The following is a 23,063-nucleotide window of genomic DNA, read 5'->3' as shown; positions in this document are numbered from 1 at the left end:
CACACAAATCACAAATCTGTCTCCAATTCCTCCTCAGATCTTCCTCTAAGATGGAACTGAGCAGATTTTAGAGAGGTCTGCCCCCAGAAACTTCTTTCTTCCTTTTCATGTGTTTTTTTCTAATTTTAATGTAATTAGTATTGTAGAAGCATCATCATCAGAGCACCTGGGCTGGGGGGTGCACAGCCTAGCCTTGGTTAAACCTTCATCCTTTGTTCAGCCTTCAGTTGTGTTCTTCAAGATCCTGAACTTTGAATGTCAGCCAAGATGGAGTGGAAGAAATTATTGGGGAACTGATAGTAAAACTTGAATAATGATTTGTAATGGGGTTTTCTTCTTCATTATTTTCCATCCTTTTTATTCCAACTTTGATCTGAGATGCCATCAAATGCAGAAACATGCCATAAAAACTCAAGGAGAGACCCCTTTATTCTTGCCACAGGTCTAGTAGAGGGGCCCCTGCATGCTAGTAGGCATGGAAGAAAATTTTGAGTTGTTTATCCTTTCATCTCCTCTCCTCTCCTCTCTCCCAGCCCTGCCTTAGGCCAACCCCCATTGGGGAACAGATGTGCTGTGACAGCAACTGTGATATTTAAAACCCAGAGAAAGAAAGAGAAAAACTGTGTCTCTGGCCAGAGAAGGAGAGGTAAAAGGCATCTGGGAAGTGGAGGCATGTATATCAGGCAGATTCAAATAGCACAGCAAAGGTAAAAACAGAACTGACATAAGAACCACTGCTCTGAAAAGGAGAGACAACGTAAGGTTTGAACCTGACTACACAAGTACTCATGAATATGTACACTTAAATTATTATTATGGCCTGCCAACAACATCATTATCATAAGGATTCAAACATGCTACTGAGAAAAATATCTATTGCCCATGGTGGATTTTTTCTGAACATGATTAAGACTGTGCAACAGGCAAATGGGTACTTTTTAAATATCTGAGATCCACAGAAAGAAATAATTTTCCAAGTTTTAGGCATTAAAAGTTATTATGTAATTACAGTTGACAAAGAAAGGGTCTGCTGTGTGAAATCAACTTGAGATCAATTATTCACAGAATTCTCAATAATTTCACAGAATTCTCTATAGGAGAGCATAAATTATAATGTATAATACTTCAGAATAGAAAGATTGCAAAGTCTTTGAGGAAAAACAAAAGAGTTTTCAATTAACAATTTGAAAAAGGCATGGACGTATCTCCTTCTCAGGGCAATAGTTCTTTTTTAGTTGATTTTTTACTTTGTTCTTTTTAGATATATGGAACAGTGAATATAATTTTAACGTATTATACATACATGGATTATAACTTAATGGGATTTAGTTAGGATACCATTCTTGTGGTTGAACATGATGTGGAGTTACCCTGGTGGTGTGTTCATATGAACACAGGAAAGTTATTTCTGATTTGTTCTACTTTTTTTCTATAGGGTATATTTTTATTATGCACAATTTAATAAGTCATTTTTTGCAGACAGTTCTTTATTAGAGCAACATATAAAAAATAAGCATTCATAAGCTCCTGTATTATGATGGATGGGTTGAAACTCATGAAGTTTTCATGAAGCCAAGAGACTGAAATACTATATATTCTTGCTAAAAGTATATAAATTTCCACTTTCTTCTCTCAGGATTTTCATGCTCCCTCAGTTAACAAAACATGATTACTAAAACAACAGCAGTTATGTCTGCCAATGGTAACATACTTAAAAGCTAATGAAGAATAATTGGTAAGTCAGAGACAGATTTTTGACCTAGTTCCTTTTTTTTTTTTTAGAAAAAAACTTTCACCTGGGCATCAGGCCCAACCCCTACAGTGACAAGACCTTTCCAACTCCTTTAAAAGCACTCTAAACAGCCATCTGCTTTTTTAATGGTTAGATGTGGATTTTACCCTTCAATATGAAAGTTTTTAACTTTGAAGTTATCAATTTTCTCAGTGTTTGGAAGAATTTTGAGCTTTGGGAAAGCTCTTGCTGCTCATAGAAGCTGAATTTTCAGTGGCTCAATGTTATTCAGTTAAATACATGCATCTCCCAAAGAATGCATAAATTCCCCTGGTTGTAGGTCCCTGATGTGTGCAACCATGTAAGGTAAGCAGGGCATAGCTGTCAATGCTGAAAGGCATGCCCAAGCCCATGACTCCTGACCTATGGTACATCCAGCAGGACAGCTCCCATTCACCTTGTAGTACTGGCAGAGGACATGGCATGGAGGCAGCACCATCAGAGGAAAATCTTTTGGGGTTCCAAACACACATGATAATTCTTCTGGCTTCAGGGTTGGTTTTGATGGTGTCGATCACTTTTTGCAGATGGTCTACTCCTTGATCAGAATAATCTGAATCCATATCTTTGTGTTCTGCCCAAAAATGTCTCCACTGGAAGCCATAAACTGGGACAAGGTCCCTTTCTTTTCTGGTGGAGAATCCCAGGCCATCTCAAAAGGCTTGAGATGCATTGGCGTCCCCGATGTTTAATCCCTTGGAAGATAGTTCTTTAGCATTTGTTGATCCCTTGATAAATCACAGCAACTCCTCTAAAACACCATTCCATAATACATGTTTGGTTGTCAGTAGAGGAATTCATTTCTCAGGCTGTAGACAGGGTGCCGGTGTCTATGCAGTCTTCCTTCCTGAAGCCACAACACATGATGTACTTTATCTATCCCAGGTACTGCAGCTCCCTGGGCTGCAGCTGCTGCTCTGTACCCTGTTCCTCTTCCGCCCGAGAGATCTGCGCTCCAGTCCCCTTCCTCACCTCCAGCTCTCCATTCCTCCCACCCATATGTTTTGCATTTTATTCAGTTAAAAAACTTTCTAATTTTTCTTTTGGTTTCTTCTTTAGTTCATGAGGTTACCTAGAAGTGTTATTTAGTTTCTAAATATTTGAGATTATTATTAGTGACTTTTAATTGTTGATTTCTAATATAATTCTGTTTTGGGTAGAGATATATTTTGTATGACTTGAGTGCTTTTAGAAAAGAATGTGTGTTATTTGAGGGACAGTACTTTCAATAAATGTCAATTAGGAAATATTTTTATTTAAATCATATATCTTTAATGATTTTGTCTATTGGTTTTATCAAATATTGAGGTGGGCATTGAATTATCCAAATATAATTGTGGATTTGTCTTTTTCTCCTTGATGTTCTATCATGTTTGCTTCATGTAATTTGAAGCTTTGTTTTTAGGTGTATTGATAGGTTGACTCCTTTATCATTTTGAAATAATCCTCTTTTGGGGGTGTGTGTGTACCAGGGATTGAACTCAGGGGCACTTGACCACTGAAACACATCCCCAGCCCTGTTTTTTGTATTTTATTTAGAGACAGGGTCTACATTGAATGTTTAGTGCCTTGCTTTTTTTTTTTTTTTTTTGCTGGCTTTGAATTCAGATCCTCCTGTCTCAGCCTCCTGAGCTTCTGGTATTACAGGTATGCGCCTTTGCACCTGCCCTTGAAATAATCCTCTTTAGCCCTGGTAATATTCTTTGCTTTAAAGTAGCAAGATATAAAAATCAACACCCATAAATCAAAGGCATTTCTGTATATCAGTGACAAATCTTCTGAAACGGAAATGAGGAAAACTACCTCATTTACAATAGCCTCAAAAAAAAAATAAATAAAAAACCCCAACCAAACAAAAAAACCTTGGGAATCAACTTAACAAAAGAGATGAAAGACCTATACAATGAACCTAAAGAAAGAAATCAAAGAAGACCTTAGAAGATGGAAAGATCTACCTTGCTCTGGGATAGGCAGAATTAATATTATCAAAATGACCATACTACCAAAAGCATTATACAGATTTAATGCAATTCCAATCAAAATCTCAATGGCATTCCTCAGAGAAATAGAAAAAGCAGTCATGAAATTCATCTGGAAAAATAAGAGATCCAGAATAGCTAAAGCAATCCTTAGCAAGAAGACTGAAGCAGGTGGCATCGCTATACCAGAACTTAAACTATACTACAGAGCAATAGTAACAAAAACAGCATGGTATTGGCACCAAAATAGATCAGTAGACCAATGGTACAGAATAGGGGACACAGAGATTAACCCACAAAATTACAATTACTTACATTAGACAAAGGCACCAAAAACAAACATTGGAGAAAAGATAGCCTCTTCAACAAATGGTGTGGGAAAACTGGAAATCCATATGCAACAAAATGAAATTAAATCCCTCTCACCATGCACAAAACTCAAAGTGAATCTAGGACCTAGGAATTAAACCAGAAACCCTGCATCTAATAGAAGAAAACGTAGGCCCTAATCTTCATCTTTTTGGATTAGGCCCCAGCTTCCTTAATAAGACTCCTAAGTGCAAGAATTAAAATCAAGAATCAGTAAGTGGGATGGTTTCAAAGTAAAAAGTTTTTTTCTCAGCAAAAGAAACAATCAGAGAGGTGAATAGAGAGCTACAGCTTGTGAGTAAATTTTTACCCCTCACCCATCAGAGCACTAATCTCTAGGGTATATAAAGAACTCAAAAAGCAGTAATACCAAAAAACCAAGTAATGTAATCAATAAATGGGCCAAGGACCTGAACAGACACTTCTCAAAAGATGATATATAATCAACAAATATAGGAAAAAATGTTCATCATCTCTAGCAATTAGAGAAATGCAAATCAAAACCACTCTAAGATATCATCTCACTCCAGTTAGAATCGCAGCTAATAAGAATAGAAACAACAATAAATGTTGGTGAGTATGTGGGGAAAAATGCACACTCATACATTGCTGGGGGACTGTAAATTGGTGCAGCCAATATGGAAAGCAGTATGGAGATTCCTTGGAAAACTGGGAATGGAACCACCATTTGAGCCAGCTATCCCTCTCCTCGGACTATACCCAAAGGACTTCAAGACAGCACACTACAGGGACACAGCCACATCAATGTTTATAGCAGCACAATTCACAATAGCTAAATTGTGGAACCAATCTAGACGTCCTTCAGTAGATGAATGGATAAAGAAAATGTGGTGTATGTAAACAATGAAATATTACTGATATAAATATTACTCAATAAAAGAGAATAAAATTATGACATTTGCAAGTAAATGGATAGAGAAGATAAAGCTAAGTGAAGTTAGCCAATCCCAAAAAACCAAATGCCAAATGTTTTCTCTGATATAAGAAGGCTAATTCATAGTGGAGTAGGGAGGGGGAGCATGAGGAGGATTAGATGAACTCTAGATAGGGCAAATGGATGGGAGGGAAGAGAGAGGGCATGGGGTTAGAAATGATGGTGCAATGAGATGGACATCATTATCCAAAGTACATTTATGAAGACATAAATGGTGAATATACAACCAGAGATATGAAAAATTATGCTCTATATGTGTAATATGAATTGTAATGCATTCCACTGTCATAACGAAATTTTAAAAAATTTAAAAAATTTTCTTTATTTTGAGAAGTCAACTTTATTTTGTATTAATATAGCCACTCCAGTTTTTTTTTTTAATACCCAGGGGCACTATACAATTGAGCTACATCCACAGGCCTTTTTATTTTTTATTTTGAGACAGGGTCTGGCTAAGTTGCTGAGTCTGACCTCAAACTTGCCATTCTCCTATCTCAGCTTTCTAAGTAACTGGGATTACAGGCATGTACCACTGTGCTTAGATATAGCTTTCTTTTTATTAGTGTTAGTGTGCTATGTCATTTTATATCCTTTTTACCTTTAATCTGTTTATGCCTTCATGTTAAAAAATGTTTTAATAGGTAGCATGTAATTAAGTCCCACTCTGACAGTCTTTGCCTTTTAACTGATATAGTGATAACTGATATATTAATTTCTCACAGTTTTCACAGGCTTATGGTTTGGGGGAGTCTCAACTGGGTTCTCTGCTCAGGTCTCATGAGACTGAAATCAAGGAGCCAGTGGCTGCATCCTTCTCTGGAAGCTTAACTATGGAAAGATCTACTTCCAGACTCCCTCAAGTTGTTAACAAAATTCAGTTCCTTGTGGTAATATGACTGGATTATTTTTCTTGATGTTGGTCAGGGCCAACTATTAAATTCCTAAATGCCACATTCAAATCTTTGCTACCTGGCCCTACCCTCAATGTGGTAGTTTGCTCTTTCAGGATCATTAAGAGAGCATCTGGTATGGCTTTTTCTGTCTCTGACTTCTGGACCCTCTTTTAAAAGTGCCCACTCAGAATTAAGAGGCTTTTTAAATGGGGTGAGTACACCAGAGGTGAGGAGTTTGGGAGAGCTCTCTTAGAATTCTGCCTCTCACAATCTATGTACTTTAATATGATTATTGATATGGTTGGGTTGAAATCTACCATCTTGGTAGTCTTTTAGATTTGTCCTTTCTATTTTTTGTTTATTTTTTCCCCCTTTTCAGATGTCTTTTGGATTACACATGTTTTTATAATTCTATTTAATTTACTTTTTGGCTTATTAGATATAATTCTCTGTTGTCTATTTTAGTAGTTGCTTTAATAATTATATACGTATACATCTTTAAATTAATAATAGTCTACTCTTAGGTAATATTATATTACTTTGCACAGAATATAAAAAGTTTATAACAATATACTTGCATACCTGCTCTCTTATCCATGTGTAATTGTTGTATAATTTATTTCTTCACATATTATAACCATCATAATATATTGTTGTTTTTCCTTTAAATATCCAATTATCTTTTAAAGAAATTTAAATAAGGATTGAAAAATTTGTATTTCTTCATTCCTTATTGTAGAGCTGGATTTTCCATCTGGTATCATTTCTTTCTGCTTAAAGTGTATGTATATTGGTAATAAATTCTCAGATTGTGCATATCAGCATAAGTGTACATTTTTTTCTTCATTTTTGTTTGTTTATGTTTTTTGGTGCTGGGGATTGAACCCAGGGCCTTGTGCTTGTGAGACAAGCACTCTACCAACTGAGCTATATCCCCAGGCCCTTTTCTTCATTTTTGAAAGATAGTTTGCTGAGTCAAGAACTCTGGACTGGGGGCTGGGGATGTGGCTCAAGCAGTAGCGCACTCGCCTGGCATGTGTGCGGCCTGGGTTCGATCCTCAGCACCACATACAAAAATCAAAGATGTTGTGTCCGCCGAAAACTAAAAAATAAATATTAAAAAAAAAGAACTCTCGACTGATAGTTTAAGTACTTTAATGATGGTGGTCTACTGACTTTTAGCTTGCATTGATAGTTCCTACTAGAAATATGCTGTCAGCTTTGCTATTCTCTTCATTATGTATATTTCTCTCTGTCTGCTTTTAAGATTTTTCTCTCTATTACTGGTGTCAAGCAATTGATTATGTGTGTCTTAGTTTGGTTTTCTTTTTTATTTTAATTCATGAGTTTCATTGGGCTTTTTGGATATGATTTATAGCTTTCATAATGTTAACTTTTCAACATTACATCTTTAAAACTTTTTCTGCATCCTCTCCCTTTGAGGACTTGAATTTCATATATATTTGGTATCTTCAAGTTGTTCCAAAATCACTGATGCTTGGTTAATTTTTTTCTTTGTGTATTTAATTTAGAATTGTTTCTATTGCTTTGTCTTCAACTTCACTAAACTTTTCTTTTGCAGTTTCTAATCTGTTCAACTATTTTAGCACATCTTTCATCAAATTCATTTTTGTTTTCATCTTTCAAAGTTAAATTTGCCCATATCTCCATTTCTTTATATGCTTATTAATCTTTTTGTAGCTACTTGAAAATATGGACATTAGTCATAGTACCTGTTTTGTTGTTTTTAATGTATTATTTCTCTTATCTGTACCAGTTCTGGGTTACTTTCAATTGGTTAATTCTATCCTCATTTGTGTTGCATTTTCCTGTTTATTTGTGTGCCTTAAGATTTTTTTAATTGAATGCCACATATTATAGATTATTCTTTGTTTAGTGCTGAATATTTTTGTATTCCTATAAATATTTTTCAGCTTTATTATATGACTAAGTTAATGTTACTTGGAAACAGTTCATCTTTTTAGGTATTACATTTAAGCTTTGTTAGAAAATGGCAGGACAACATTTGGTCAAAGCCCAATTTTTCCTCACAGTTGATGGAAAATCCTTCTCAGTATACCTACCTCATTTCCTGAATTAGGAGATTTTCCCACTGTTGGTTGGACAAGCACTAAGCCTCATTTTGTGTGACCTAAGGCTGTTTCCTTAATCTTTTTTAGGTGTTTCTTTCCCTAGCCTCAGCTAGTTTCCTCACATGCATAAGTTTATCAATTTTCAGCTGAATACTCAGAGATTCTCTGCAAATCTTCAACATTTTCTCTCTGTGCAGCTCTGTTCTCTCCAGTTCTTTGTGAAGTCTAACTGCTTTTGTGTTTATAGAGTCTTAGGTCCATCTCCTCAATCTGGCAACATTTTTGGCCTCTGCCTAAGTATCTCCCTGCACAAAGGCCAAGAAACTTTCTCTAGGTAGTAAGTTGAAGTTTCCCATCTGTCTGGGATCTCAGTCTTTTTTAACCTGATGTTCAGTGTGTAGAACTATTATTTCTTTTCTTTTCTTTATGTTTAACAATCTTTAATTCAAATGTAAAAGTTCAATACAAGCCATTTGTAGAGCTTGGGATTTGTTGTTCTTTTAAAAACAAGAATAGAGGAAATGTGACAAAATGATCTTTCCACTTTTTTCAAAAACTTTCAAGGATAGATCATGGGGCCATAAAAGATCTATTAACCAAATCCACTATCTCCCCCTACCAAGTCTTACACCCATTCCATAATCTTAAAATATATTCCTGAATGAAGATTTACAGTTCATCTTTGATTACATAACCATTTAAAAATATTTAGCACCAGCTTGCTTCCTATAATGCCAAACAGTCGTAAACTACTTCAAATCTGCATTTCTTCTTTTTAAAACAAGGGGGCAGTTACTTGTAGAAAGCAATACTTGGTCTCCCCATACATTTCCCAGAAATGGCATATGCCTGCCATTCAAAGGCCTCGACACTCTCATGCTTTCAAAGTGGAATACCTAGCCTAATGTGCATAGAAGCATGAATGGCAAAGTTGAAGATCAGTATTATAACTATTTTTCTATTTATTTGAAGCACAGTAAAAAAAAATCTGTACACTTTGGAAATTCGGTGGCATAAGGTACACTGCCATTAACTTGAGGGACATTACACAGTAAAAAAAAAAAAGGAGAGAGAAAAAAACTAAAAAGAAAAAACTTTTCTCCTGTTTCAAACACTGCATTACATAATTTTACCTGCCCAAACAGACCATTTACAAATAATAGGTCAATAAACTGCTAACATCCATAAAAAGGTAGCTTTCTTACTAAAATGCAAGAATTTAAAAGTGGTATCTAAACAAGAAAAGACAAAAACAAACTGGAATGAAAAACTAGATATCACATCTAAAATCGGGGTTTCTTGTTTGGGTCTTCATACTCTTTTCTCCCTCTACCATAGCCTGCTGGAGTTCCAGGGCCCATTCATCTAGGACCCTGTATACCCACAGGTCCCGCACCTCCCTGCCCAAAGTACTCAATACTCGTGTTGCTTCCCATCATGGAACCACTCAGAGTTGCTGGTGGAACTCCAGGATTAGCTTCATAACTTATGCCACCACCACCACCTAGAGGTGGAAATTTCTGGCCTCCTGAACCATAGGGATCTCCCATGTTTATTGCTCCTCCACCACCCATTCTCATGTCTCTTTCTCTTGGATCCATGTAGCCCATCCGGCTATAACTTTCCTCACGTTGGCGAATCATCATCTCTTCCTCCCTTCTACATTTTTCCTCCTGCTGCCTCAATTGCATTTCTTTACGTTTCTGCATTTCTTGATTGTGAAGTTCTTCCATACGTCTTAATTCTTCCTGACATCTCATCAGATCTTGGAGTAAAAGATTTGCCTGATGCTCATGAATAGGCATCTTCCATTTCACTTTCCAACTTGCCTTTTGCATCCTTCATGTTTTTTTCAACTTATTCCCTTTGCTGTTTTTCCATGTCATCCAAGGACTTCCACCTCTGAGAATATTCATACTCAAATGTGCCATGCTGAGCAAAACGAGGTGGTATTTCTCCTTTTGATACATTGGATTTTTCTGTGCAAGTTTTTCAGGAAGACCATCTTTATCATTTAATTGTTCAAGTGGTTCCACAATGACTGGACGAGGAGTTGTTGTCAGTAGGAAAACACCTTCATTGCTTCGTTCAAATGCTTTTCTTGCTGCTGATTTAGAAGCAAATTCAACAATGCCTTTCCCTATAGATCTACCGAAATCATCCACAACAGCCCTTTCAATAGACCAAACTGGCTAAAGGCTTCTTCCAATAGAACTATTATTTCACATATCTTGTCTTGCTTTAAGTTTATTTTAGGTAGGAGAGTAAATCTGGATCAGAAGTGCAAATTTAATTTGTGTAGGTTCTTTTAATAGCATGAGATCATACACATGAGTGTGCCTTTAAAAAGAGAATCCTACCCAAATTTATGTATTTTATATTTTTCTAGTAACAGGCCAAGTGCATATCAGTTAGTATATATTACTATATATTGATACACACACACACACACACACACACACCAGGGATATGCATATAAATCCACTAGAAAGTGAGTTCCTGGATCAAAGCTTTAAACAACAGAGTCATGTATTTCATTAGAAAGGAACATCTAACATTCCCCCAGTTACCATGCTCTTGTTAACTTGCCTAGAATCACTTAAAGCAAGGTTAAAATTTGGCACCCCAATTGTAATTTTCCTAGATTTAGAATTCTCTCACTGCACAGTAGTTCATATTCCCAAGAAATTAGGGGCCCCTGAACTGGTTCTCTCTGGTTTAGTTTACTAGAGTAAACTAAATTTTATCTAAGGATGTTTCTGTTCTGTGAGTCCCTACTTAATGAACTATAATCTAATTGAAAGCATAATTTAGAAGTATACTTCTTTTTAAATATTTATTTCTTTTAGTTGTAACTAAAAGAAATATTTATTTCTTTTAGTTATTTTTATTTATTTATTTTTATGTGGTGCTGAGGATCGAACGCAAGGCCTCGCATGCGCCATGTGCTCTACCACTGAGCCACAACCCCAGCCCAGGAATATACTTCTATAACAAATAGTTGAGTCTTAGCTGCTATAGCCAAGTTTCAATTACAGGTGGCCAGCTGACGAGGCATACCGTAAGCTGTAACCTATCAAGTTGTTTCTGTACCTCATTTCTGCTTTCTATCCACAAATGCTGCCTACTGATGTTGTAGAGCTTCGTTTTCTAAGCTGCTTCTGATTCTGAGGGCTGTCTGACTTGTAAATCATTTTTTGGGGGGCAATTAAACTCTATAAAATGTACTTTTTCTTTAAGTTTTTATTTAACATATCCCAGACTCTGCCTTGACATTGCTATTATCCTCTGAGGAGACTTACCTATGCCAGACATCATTTTTTCTTTAACTTTAATGAAAACAAAGACAAGGGTAAGTGAAGACAAATAGAATTGTGAGTGGCCTATAAGAATATCTATGATTTATTAAGTATCTACCATATGCTAGGGGTTCTATGTATGTTCTCTGATTCTCTTAAAACCACTAACTAGCCATGAGGAGGGCCTTGAGGAATCAAAAGAAGACTTACACAAGGGGTGTTTCCTCAGGTAAATCATGAAAAATAAGTAGAAATTAGGTGAAATGAAGCATGCAGTGGGAGATCAGGGAGGTGTTTCAACAGATGGAATAACATATGAAAAGGCTTGAAGGCAAGAAAGAATGTGACTAATTTGAGAAACTCAGTTCACTTTGGCTGAAAAATGAAGTGGAGAAAGGATGCAACTTGAAGATGGATTGGTGGGAGATGAGAAAACATGCAACTGTAGATCTAGAGCAGATTATGAGGGCTTTGCAAATGAAACTAAGGAATTCTGATTTTTTTTCTTGAAGGCAATTTGGAAATGTTTAATCCAGCGAAAAGTCATTTAAAGTAGTAAAATTGAGTTATAGCTATGGAGATGGAGGAATATGTACATTTGTTCCAAAATTCAATATTTATGCATTCCTTAGTTATTTATGCATTCAACAAATATATTGATTGCCTACTACATATTAGGCACTGTGATTAAATATTGGTTAAATAAATATATGTTGAATTATTTTAAATTAGCTGTCATTTATTGAGCCCTTATTTTGTGCTAGGCACTGTGTTAGGTGTCTTATAGAAATGTTGATAACACCTTTTAACAGGTGAGGAAACTGAAGTAAACAGAGTTCTAGTATTCCAATGACATATAACTAGTAAATGACAGTCAAAATTTGATCTCACATCAGTTAGTATCTTGCAAGATTTTACCATGTTACTCAAGTGAACACATTTCACGTGTTAACTGTACTTAATATTTTTAAAATCCAAAGAAAAGAACAATAAAACATTTTGAACTAATCAAGAAAATTTAATCAGCAACATATGGGCACACTGCCCTAGATTTCCATAAAGAATTTGCATTTGTCATGTAAATAAGGAATAATTTTATATTTATCTACATGAGCAGTTAGGTAAAATTTGGAGTACTCAAACCCCCAAATAAATTTTCATTCCTAAGACTTACTAGATGATGTTAAAGTGTTATTTTTTACTTCTTTTTTCCCATTCTGTGTCTGTACTTTATTAATATTAACAAACATTAATAAAGTATGTATTTAAAAGAGCAATTTTATTTTGAAATAGGAGAGAGGAAAATGCGTGTTACAATAATGTCAGAGTTTCCAGTGGAAGATATTGTGAACTTGTTTGTCTAAACATATTTTATTTGGGGTTCAGTATGAATTTTCAATAGATGTCTTTCAGATAAGAAAGCAGTAATTCAAATGCAATTATATAAACAAGAAGATCAGAGGGGAATTATCGTGAAGGGTATAAAATGAACCAAGAGTCTGGGTCATCACAGAAGCAGCTCACCAATGCAAAGTAAGGTAGGTTTCTATAATGAGAAGGCTCTGTGAAATAAAATGTTCTTATTCCAAGTTTCTTTTATTTTCAAAACTGTATTTATTTAAAAATTGCAAGTGTAAGAGATAATTTGCTTTAATAGGCTCTAAAATTTTTAATTATTGCTCTAAATAGTTCAGAAGTTGGTGAAGGTAGGTGAACTACATACATAAGTTAAGAAAAAATTCCATTAACTTAAAGGAAAAGAAACAACTGGTTGATTTCCTGAGGAAGAATGTTTGATGTGCATGACATTCTCCTGTTTACATTTGATTCAAATGTTTTTATCAATTGAATGTGTATTAAATCTTCTCAATTACTAATGGTCATTTTTGATCAAAATATAATTCTGGGAAGTCTTAGAGTAAATTCAGTTTTCAGTACCTGCAGGGGCAATATACTCTTTATTAAAATTTTCTTTAGTTATTTAATAGTAAAACCTCCTTGGATGATATCCAACACAAACATTTGCCTATAGTACATTTTGCTCTCTAGAAAAATGTACTGCTTTAGGGAAATTCTGGTATTGTTCATAAGATGGGCAATAGATTCTTCTTCCTTTTTTCTTTTCTTTCTTTCTTTTTTTTTTTTTTTTGTTGTTGTTGTTGTTGTACTAGGGATTGAACGCAGGGTGCTCTGTCACTGAGCTATATCCCCAGATGGTCGCTCCCTGTCCCCCATCCCCTTTTTTTTAAAATTTTGAGACAAGAGTTTTGCTTAGTTGCCAAGCTTGGCCTTGAACTTGTGATCCTCCTGCCTCAGCCTCCCAAATTGCTGGGATTACAGGTGTGCACCACCACTTGACCTGGCAGCAATTGATTCTTTACTTCCTTTCTGAAATCTCATAGAATCACAGACTATTTGTGCTGCAGAAACCCTCCAGATCATCTTCTGTTTTTAAGCCTTTCTTTCATAGATGAGGAAATTGAGGTTCAGAAAGATTATGAAGATGAAGTTTTAATTCCAATAAAGAAGTAAAGGAGAAAGAAACAGTTCTTACTTTCTGTATGTAAACAAAAGTTGTATCACTGTTATGGCTGGTAATTCAACACTTTTAATATTTTACTTTTGTTAGTTTAAAGTTCTGCATTTATAAGAAGAACTTCAAAAATATGTGCAATGAATAGGGCATCAATGGGGAAAAGTTATAACACAATTTTTTGATCCTAGAATTTTAAAGGGGGTCAAGTGTATTTGTCTATTTCTATTTTGCAAATGGGGAAACAAAATTCAGACAGATTAAATATTTTAGTCAATTTTTCTTAGATCAATGGAGAATTCTGTTGCTTAATTTCTAAATCAATCTTTTTTATCACTTGGTCACCACACATCTATTTTATATAAAATTGTAGAGCTAGAGGTTAAAATAAGTGAAGTTAATTATTTCCTGTGGTAAAAAATCAGTAGGTAGCTGCCCAGACAGACAAGAACTGTATGATCATAGTGGATGAGTGTTTTACATAATTTACCTGGTTCATAATTTTAAAATCCTGCAGACGATACTCCAGGTCTGTGGTTCTTAAATAATGAAACCAACTCTATATCATAGTGGGAATTCTTAAGAAAACCTAATTCCATAAGTAAGGAATTCCTGTTGGGGGGCTGGGATTGCAGTTCAGTGGTAGAGCAGGTTGCCAGGAGAGCACATTGCCAGGCACGCATGAGGCCCCAGTTTGATTCCCAACACTGCAAAAAATAAGGCCATGGGATTTCATATATTTTTTTCTTTTTTTTTTAGTTGTAGATGTACACAATATGTTTATTTTATTTGTTTATATGTGGTGCTGAGGATGAAACCCAGTGTCTCACACGTGCTAGGTCAATGCTCTGCCACTGAGCTACAACCCTAGCCCATAAATTCTTATATTTTTGCTTCCTAAATCAAATACAAAACAAAAATAAACAAACAAAACCCCTACAAGGAATGCTTGAATGGGCAATATTTTACTTAAGGGTTCACTAGTCCTTCCTCCTAAAATGATTTAGTTCACTTCCTTTTCTATTCACAAGTATAGTAAACCTAAGGAGATCCTTGATAATTGTGAGTTATAAGTTGGACTCTTTAAGAGAACCTAGAACAATGGTATTATTTGAGTTCATACTTAGCTCCTCCACTGGACTGTCAATCCCTTAGATCAAAAACCATATCTTACTCATTTTGTGTCTCAGTGTCTGACTCTGATGCTCACTATATATTTTTCCAGTTTATCTTCATTTCTCATTCTAGGAATAAGAAGTTGGTTGAATGACTACTAGTCTTTAGAAGTTGACATGTAAGATAAATCCCTGATTACCTCTGAAAAATATGCTCTTCATTTTTTTTCTTACAAGTTTATTGAAGACAAATTCTAGTTAACTGAGGCTTGTGTGTATGAATTTCAGTAAGTAGGGGTATTAGCTTAAAGATACTGTTTGTATATAATTGAAAGTTTTGAGAAAATATTGATAATTTTTTGATGATTAAATAAAGATGTTTAGTGAATAATTATTTAATATTACGAGAAAACATCTTGTGTTCATAGATAATACTACTCCACTACAGGGTGTATTTTCTTTACTGACAATGATACTTGAGAAGAAAAAGAACCCAAACACACACACACACACACACACACACACACACATATACACACATACACACACACACATACACACACACGCACACCCCTATCTAGCTGTACGATATTAGTAAAATGAAAAAATCTTCTTAATCTTTGAACTGATCAACCTACATCTCAAAGTCTGAAATTTGATTACCCTCTCTTAGTAGCAAAACAAAAATAATTATGTCATAACATTATCCAGATCATTACAATGCCCAATTGGTAGTGAACAAGTTTTCCATTAGACAGCTCTATTGAGATGCATGTTCTACTTCTGCAAGGGGATCCTCTGTTGTTTCCCATGCAGCAAAAAAAATTTAGTATTTCTTTCTTACAATAGATCATCATCATTGATTGTATTATTTTCAATGTGTCAAACTATGTATTTTGCCTCTATATTCTATTCAAGATAATGAGTTTCATATATCTTCTGTGTAAAATTATCTTTTATTTGGTCCAACTCTGCTTCTTTCAATCTTAAAGGAATATTCTATGGGTTCAGAAGGTAGGTCCTAGATTTCTAAGTTAGCCTATTAACACTAGTGTAATTTTAGTTTCGCTTTTCTGGACTTTCTCTAGCTTCATGATATCTTCCTTGACTGGAAATGGTGGAATTATATGCAATATTATTTGCACTGGAATGGTACTAAAATTTGGTTATGCCTTTTCTTGTTTTCTTTGTCCTTTCTGATTATGAACAAAAGATTTGTTGGCCTTTTAAGTTATTGGGCCAGAGTTTTTAGAAAACTACCATTCTGGGAAAGCTCTTCCTGAAGGATAACTATTAATTGACTTCTTATATAAAGGTAGTTATTTGGATTATATTTCTACTGAATGAATTATTTCCCATTTGATTCCCATATGCATCTCTGTGTTGTGTTAACTTCAGGCTTGCCATTTTGCTCTGGCAAGCTTTGTGGCACTTGAAAGCGGGACCTCTACAATGTGAGCTCCTCTACTATGAGTATGTGAATCATAGCCACATCAAAATGTATATTTTAAGGTTTGAGAGTATTAAGTATATAAAAACATCTAAACTTTTCCAAAATGTGTCTTCCAAATGTTCTGAAAGAATACATGTAATAGGTTTTTAAATTTTATCTTTTATTTTAGCATGACTGCTATCTTCCTGATGTCCATGCTTTTTGGTCTTGCATGTGGGCAAGCAATGACTTTTTGTATTCCAACCGAGTATACAATGCATGTCGATAGGAGAGAGTGTGCTTATTGCCTAACCATCAACACCACCATCTGTGCTGGATATTGTATGACACGGGTATGTAGTTCATCTCACTTTTGGACATAAATTATATAAACATAGAAGCAGTTCATTCCTATCTGTAAAGGAAATGAGGTAAATCACAACCTCATTTTCCAAATCCAATGATTATTGGCTCCTTAAAAGTAGAGCACACAGTTTATAATATTATGTGGATTTACTCAGCAAAATGGGTACAGATAAATTTATAATAGTTTTGCTATCCATATTTGTTTAAGCCTATCTTATTCCCATAATCAGGGATAAAAGAAAGGAAGGTATCAGTTTTGTCTCTGTAGGATTCAGTGTAGATGTATTATTGGGGAACAGGGTAAAGGAATCCTCTCTTAGTTGTTATTTGTGACAAAGAATGGAACCACCATTCTCACTCCTCAGTCTATACCCAAAGGATTTAAAAACAGCATAGTTGGGGCTGGGTTGTGGCTCAGCGGTAGAGCACTCGACTAGCATGTTCGAGGCCCTGGGTTTGATCCTTAGCACCACATAAATGAAATAAAGATATTGTGTCCAACTACAACTAAAAAATAAATATTTTTTTAAAAAACAAACAAACAAAAAAACCCAGCATACTTCAGGGACACAGCCACATCAATGTTTATAGCAGCACAATTCACAATAGCTAAACTGTGGAACAACCTAGATGCCCTTCAGTAGATGAATGGATAAAGAAAATGTGGTATATATACACAATGGAATATTACTCAGCAATAAAATCATGGCATTTGTAGGTAAATGGATGGAGTTGGAGAGTATAATGCTAAGTGAAGTTAGCCAATCCCAAAAAACCAAATACCAAATGTTTTCTCTGATATAAGGAGGTTGATTCATAGTGGGGTTTGGAGTGGGGAGCATGGGGAGGATTAGACAAACTCTAGATAGGGAAAAGGGGGTGGGAGGGGAACGGAGGGAGCATGGGGGTGAAAAAGATAGTGGAATGAGTTAGACATCATTATCCTTAGTACATGTATGAAGACACGAATGGTGTGAATATACTTTGTATACAGAGATATGAAAAATTATGCTCTATATGTGCAATATGAATTGTAATGCATTCTTCTGTCATATATAACAAATTAGAATTAAAAAAACAAAAAAGAAAAAGAAATATAATGAATCGGCATTCATCTGTTTCCATTATCTGTATGTTTTCTAAAGTCCTATCATATTATGCTCTCTTATGTATTCATTCTCAGGATATCAACGGCAAGCTGTTTCTTCCCAAATATGCCCTCTCCCAAGATGTGTGTACATATAGAGACTTCATCTACAGGACTGTAGAAATACCAGGATGCCCACATCATGTTGCTCCATATTTCTCCTACCCTGTCGCTGTAAGCTGCAAATGCGGCAAATGTAACACTGATTATAGTGACTGTGTACATGAGGCCATCAAGACAAACTACTGCACCAAACCTCAGAAGTCCTATCTGCTGGGATTTTCTGTGTAGCTTTAAGAGCAATATAATTTGCGATTTGGTTAAATGTGTTTACCTGGGGAAAAAAAAAGCCTAATAAAATGTCATTATGTTTGACAATACCTTGTATATATCTTGAGTATTATTCCATCCACGGGCATACTTACACAGGCATTAGAGAGCTTAAAGAGCTTAAGAAAAGGTGAGTGAAAAAGCCTTTTGTAGTTTTCACATGAAAGAGGAGAATGGAGGTAAAACAGAACAGAGAAATGCAGTGCTAATGAAAGCCAGACTTGAGCAGGTCCTCCTAACAGAGGACCAGGAGTTTGTCTTGACAGAGAAGGTGAATGTGGGTCCACTGCAGCAATGAAGAGAAAGCAATGTGATCAGAAGCTGAAGGAACACATGGCATCAGGGTACTAGAGACATTTTCTTCCAAAGGCTAGAAGCCAGGCTGGAATGGAGGTAGGCAGTAAGGAATATGTGAAATATGTAATATAAAGCTTTAATCCTACTCATTCAAATGCACAGGATAAAACTCCACCAAAACTCAGCAGAGTATGGAACTCTTTAATTTAATTACTCTGGTGGGCCAACTGACCTATGAAAGTTATACCCCAAAAGGTCAATTTACAAAGCCTAGAAAAGAGGCCACGATCATTTTACATGTGGAAGTCTAAATCCTTCCTAGTCCTTGAAGTAACAGGAGATACTTTCCAGCATTTATACAAAAAGCTACTTGTACTGTTTTGACTTTTGATATCACATTCACTTTCTATATCATGAAAAACTAGTATAATTATGAAAGGTTTTAGGGACAGGGTGTGAGTGCTAAGGGATTTAAAGAAGTAGAACCATCCTAAATTTTAATCTAAACCTTCATTAATATTGAAACATTGTTTTTTTTTTTTGGTGAATATGCTTAGTAAATGGCTCTTTATTTTCTTTTCCTCCATTAGATACTCTGTGAGAGTTTGGTTTCAACAGACAATTGAATTGAGAGAGGTCTAGTGGCTTGCAGACTTGACCTCAAAAAGACTATCCTGTATTTGTCCATTACTTTCCATGTTCACTGCCATCATCAAAGTAAAAACTAATTGTCATTAGGGCCATTTAGCTTTGCTGTATCCCAATCACTGGTTAAATTCCACTGGGTATCTTGTAAATGTCTGCCTGCTGATAGTGCCCTTGGGGAGGATGATGCGGTGCAGATAAATTAGTACCAAACCCATGCTTTGCCCCTGGGAGGAAACAGATGTGCATTTATATACAAAAGAGTTAAGAACCTACGTTATTTTTGCCTTAATATCTGAAGTTAATATTTTTATTATCTCCAAATATTAATCTGGGGCTTTGGGTTCTCCTATCTGTGGATAACATGGATGCTTAAATCTACCTATCACTTAAAACTGTTTATCAAATACAGATTTTTAATTAATGAGTAAAATGTCTAACGTTCCAATCTAATTGGTATTAGCCACAAATGACTTTCACGGATTCTGAAAAACATTTTTTTTTCCAAGGACTCGAACCCTGGAAAGACCAAGAGTTTTAGGGAGGCCACTCATAAATAGTCCAGACGGAGATTTTAATAACTTAAGTAGGTTTCCTCAACTTGCAGTGAGACAGCCAGACCTGGACATGTGTATGGGCCTGTACCATCCTGAGCCATAGAACTCTAGAGTGGGTGCAGGAGAGACAAGTTGTTTCCTTCCACTGAAGACAATCTATTTGGATAGAGGCACACACGAATTATATTAAACTATTCTTGAAAGTGGAGTTATCCAAGACAGAAAAAGCCTTAGCATGGAGCTTAAGGATTGGGATGACCAGTTATTTGCTTCAGTTGGATCCAGAAACTTGGGAATATGATGTGCTGTTTTGGAGGGGCTTGGCATCTCTTGGTTTAAGAAAAGGAGAATGGATAAAGTTTAGAAAGGGAAAGCTAGAGAATCATTGCTTGCACAACAGGGGAAAGATGGAAAATGGAATATTTCTGAAGTGACTCAAACTAAAGTTTAGAGGAGTCAGTTCTTGGCAGAAGAAGTTTGAAACTCAGTTCTTTCAGGTGAAAAAATCTCTTATTCCTCATTTGACTCTGAAATATAAAGAATTCTTTCATAACTTAGATGGATTTGGGATCAGTGTAGCAGCATCTCTGTTTTTCTAAAGACCAAACTCTTTAGGAATAAGTGAATGTACCAGGATGAATTTATTGGCAGGAAATTCTGGTAACTGAAGTTCTTTTATATAGAAATTTCCTCTTTTTTTTACTTAAGAGCAGCAAGTCTGAGTCTTTAAGTGCAATTAAAATTCTTTTATCAAGGTCACTTCTGCACTAACACTTTTTTTCGATGTTGGGTTTTCCTCTACCCTCTCAGCAGTCCTGGTTTTTATTTTTAAAGACAATTCTGTCTCACATTCTCTACTTCTGCTATCTCCTTTCTACCTGCTGCCTCTGTCATCTTAGCATCCATGTCCCTGCTTCTCAGAGTTGCACCTTTTTCTCTGCGAGTTCTTCTTATTCGGACTTTCAGTTCAAGTTGTTCGAACTTTCAATTCAAATGGATTGAACCACAGTTCATCTCTTAAGCCTTTACTTTCTTTTTCATCCTTAAACCTTTATTTTCACTCTAAAACTTCACCATTAAACCTTCTCTTTCCTTTTCTGTAACTAGACTTGGGTTTCTGACACCTCACCTGAAAAGGCCTTACTGATCCAGCATCTTTCCCACTAGTTTCAGAAGATGTTCCTGATCCCATCCCCCATCTTCTCCAGCACCTTGCTGTTTCCTCCTGTATCTTTTCCTACTTCCTCTTTTTTGACACATCTTCAGTGTGAAGCATCCATAGATCTCTTCCCATCCTAAAAAAAAAAAAAAGAAAAAGAAAAAGAAAACAAACTTTTCTTGGCCTTATGTAATTTTCTAATTATTTGTCCTCTCACATCTTGAATTCTTATGCCAAGTTTTTGCTTTGTTTTCTTTTTAAATAAAAGAGCCTGCTATATTAACCATCTACTTCTTCACTTTGCATTCTCTTCTCAGTCCACTACAATTTGACTTCTATAATTTGAAACTATTTTAGTAAGGGCAATAGTGAGTAACTAATGGTTCAATACACAGGATACCTTTTAGTTTTGATCTTCCCTGACCTCTCTGTTTCCCAGTGGAAGTCACATATCTCTGTTCACAATATAACATAGCCATGGCATTTAAAATTCGTCTTAATTAGGATGAAATCAACCTTCTCTAATTTTTTTCATGCCTTTTCTTTCTACCCTTCTCCATAATGACTCAAAATCTATACTATGGTCTTTAGCAAGCAATGGTAATGTAAGTCTGGACTGTATTTTTCTTAGTAATTTTGCTTGATGCCATAGGGTGAAAATTCTAAACTTCATGAAAGAAGGGCTAGAGCTATAATAATCTTATGTGTTCTATTAACCGTTTGAACACTGTTAAGCGTAGAGCATATAAGAAACTTGGCTTTGTATGAATTTGTCCTTGGATGTCCTAAGGAATTACATCCATTTCATAATCTGAAGTTGGCTTCATACTTAAACCAATACTTTATTGCTGAACTAGTTAGAGTTGCATTAAGATGTTATATGGCAGCTACTAATGAAACATGGGAAGCTAAGAGAGACTCTCTGGCCTGAGATTAAGAAATGGGTGGAGAGTAAAGAATTGTTGCATACTTTTAATAAGAGTATTTGATTCTAATTTTTTCAGCTTGATTTTTCTCTGGGGATTTAATCATGAGAAGTGGCTTGTCTTGTTCAAATGTCAGTACTATCACTTTTATGTGGATGATTCCTGAACTGCAGTTTTAGTGCAAACTTTTCTGAACTTCAGGGCTGTGTATCCACTGGCTGTGTGTATTTTCTTTTGGATGTCCTGCGGTGAATGGTGAATTTTTAAACAGTGGCAGAAAACCGAACTTGAATCTTTTTTGTTGTTGTTGTTGCTTTTACTATTATACTCTATTGGTATTATATATATATAATATTATATATATAATATTACTATTATACTCTACTGGTAGAGGAAGTCATCTCCTACATCTCTGATTCAATCTACTTTTCTTCCTGTGCAGCACTATTTTCCAGCTACTGAGTCAGAAATCTAGGTTCCTCTCCTTTCTGATTCCTCAAATCTAATTTCTCTTAAGTCTACTTCCTATGAGGGTTTCTAGTACATTAGTTAGAAATTCCTATAAGTCAGGTCTTTGCCATCCAATCACTCCTTATATTTAAGCTGAGTGATCTTTACCTTTAGGTACATCTATAAGGCACTAATTTAGAAAAACAATAAATAGGAGGAAGACCAGTAGAGTAGAGGAAGGGAAAAGGGAGGGAGGAGTGAAGGGAAAGAGGAAATACTGGGGATTGAAATGGAGCAAATTATATTCCATGCATGTATGATAGTATAATAGTAAAAGCAACAACAACAACAAAAAAGATTCAAGTTTGGTTTCCTGCCACTGTTTAAAAATTCACCCATGACCACAAGACAAACATTAGCTGTCGACATGTTCAGTGTTTTCATGCTCTGTGTATTTCAGGGTCTTCAGCACGCTTTCCCCACAAACCCTCTTCTTTCTTCCTCTTCCCCTACCACTTTTGACTTGGCTAATTTGTAAGGGATTTTTAGCATTCAGTTTAGAGACCCTAGCATTCAGGAGATGTCTCTCCCCTGATCTTCTTCCCAACTTTGAGTGGGTCTTCTCTGGATTAATGATTATCATAGTACTTGTCTCAATATACCCACCAGCTTTTCTGCACTCTAAGCTTGTGACAGCAAGCAGACTTGCCTTGCCCATCATACCAC

The 23,063-nt window shown here is 35.6% G+C and overlaps 1 protein-coding gene and 1 pseudogene across 2 annotated transcripts; one reads left to right on the top strand and one right to left on the bottom strand.

The window, feature by feature from the left end:
- Positions 1-1,844: 1,844 nt before the first annotated feature.
- Positions 1,845-9,886, bottom strand: LOC308655455 (thymidylate synthase-like; annotated as a pseudogene). The gene is made up of 2 exons: positions 9,467-9,886; positions 1,845-2,780 (listed from the first exon to the last, which is right to left on the bottom strand). The product of its transcript is annotated as a thymidylate synthase-like (transcript).
- A 2,407-nt stretch (positions 9,887-12,293) lies between these two features.
- Positions 12,294-21,134, top strand: TSHB (thyroid stimulating hormone subunit beta). The gene is made up of 2 exons (XM_081306090.1): positions 12,294-16,813; positions 18,010-21,134. The coding sequence occupies exons 1-2, from the start codon at positions 16,652-16,654 to the stop codon at positions 18,262-18,264; spliced, it is 417 nt and encodes a 138-aa protein (XP_081162216.1). The 5' UTR covers positions 12,294-16,651; the 3' UTR covers positions 18,265-21,134.
- The last annotated feature ends 1,929 nt before the right edge of the window (positions 21,135-23,063 follow it).

Source organism: Spermophilus citellus (genome assembly GCF_964194105.1).
Source record: "Spermophilus citellus genome assembly, chromosome: 9".
Taxonomy (NCBI): Eukaryota; Metazoa; Chordata; class Mammalia; order Rodentia; family Sciuridae; genus Spermophilus; species Spermophilus citellus.
The sequence above is the reverse complement of the archived record's forward strand: the minus strand, read 5'-3'. Positions and strand labels throughout refer to the sequence as shown.

Bases quoted from the DNA above. Each gene is read 5' to 3' on its own strand.
- TSHB (XM_081306090.1), top strand. From the start codon at position 16,652: ATGACTGCTATCTTCCTGATGTCCATGCTTTTTGGTCTTGCATGTGGG. The intron at 16,814-18,009 runs GTATGTAGTTCA...ATTCATTCTCAG, and splicing joins CTGGATATTGTATGACACGG to GATATCAACGGCAAGCTGTT.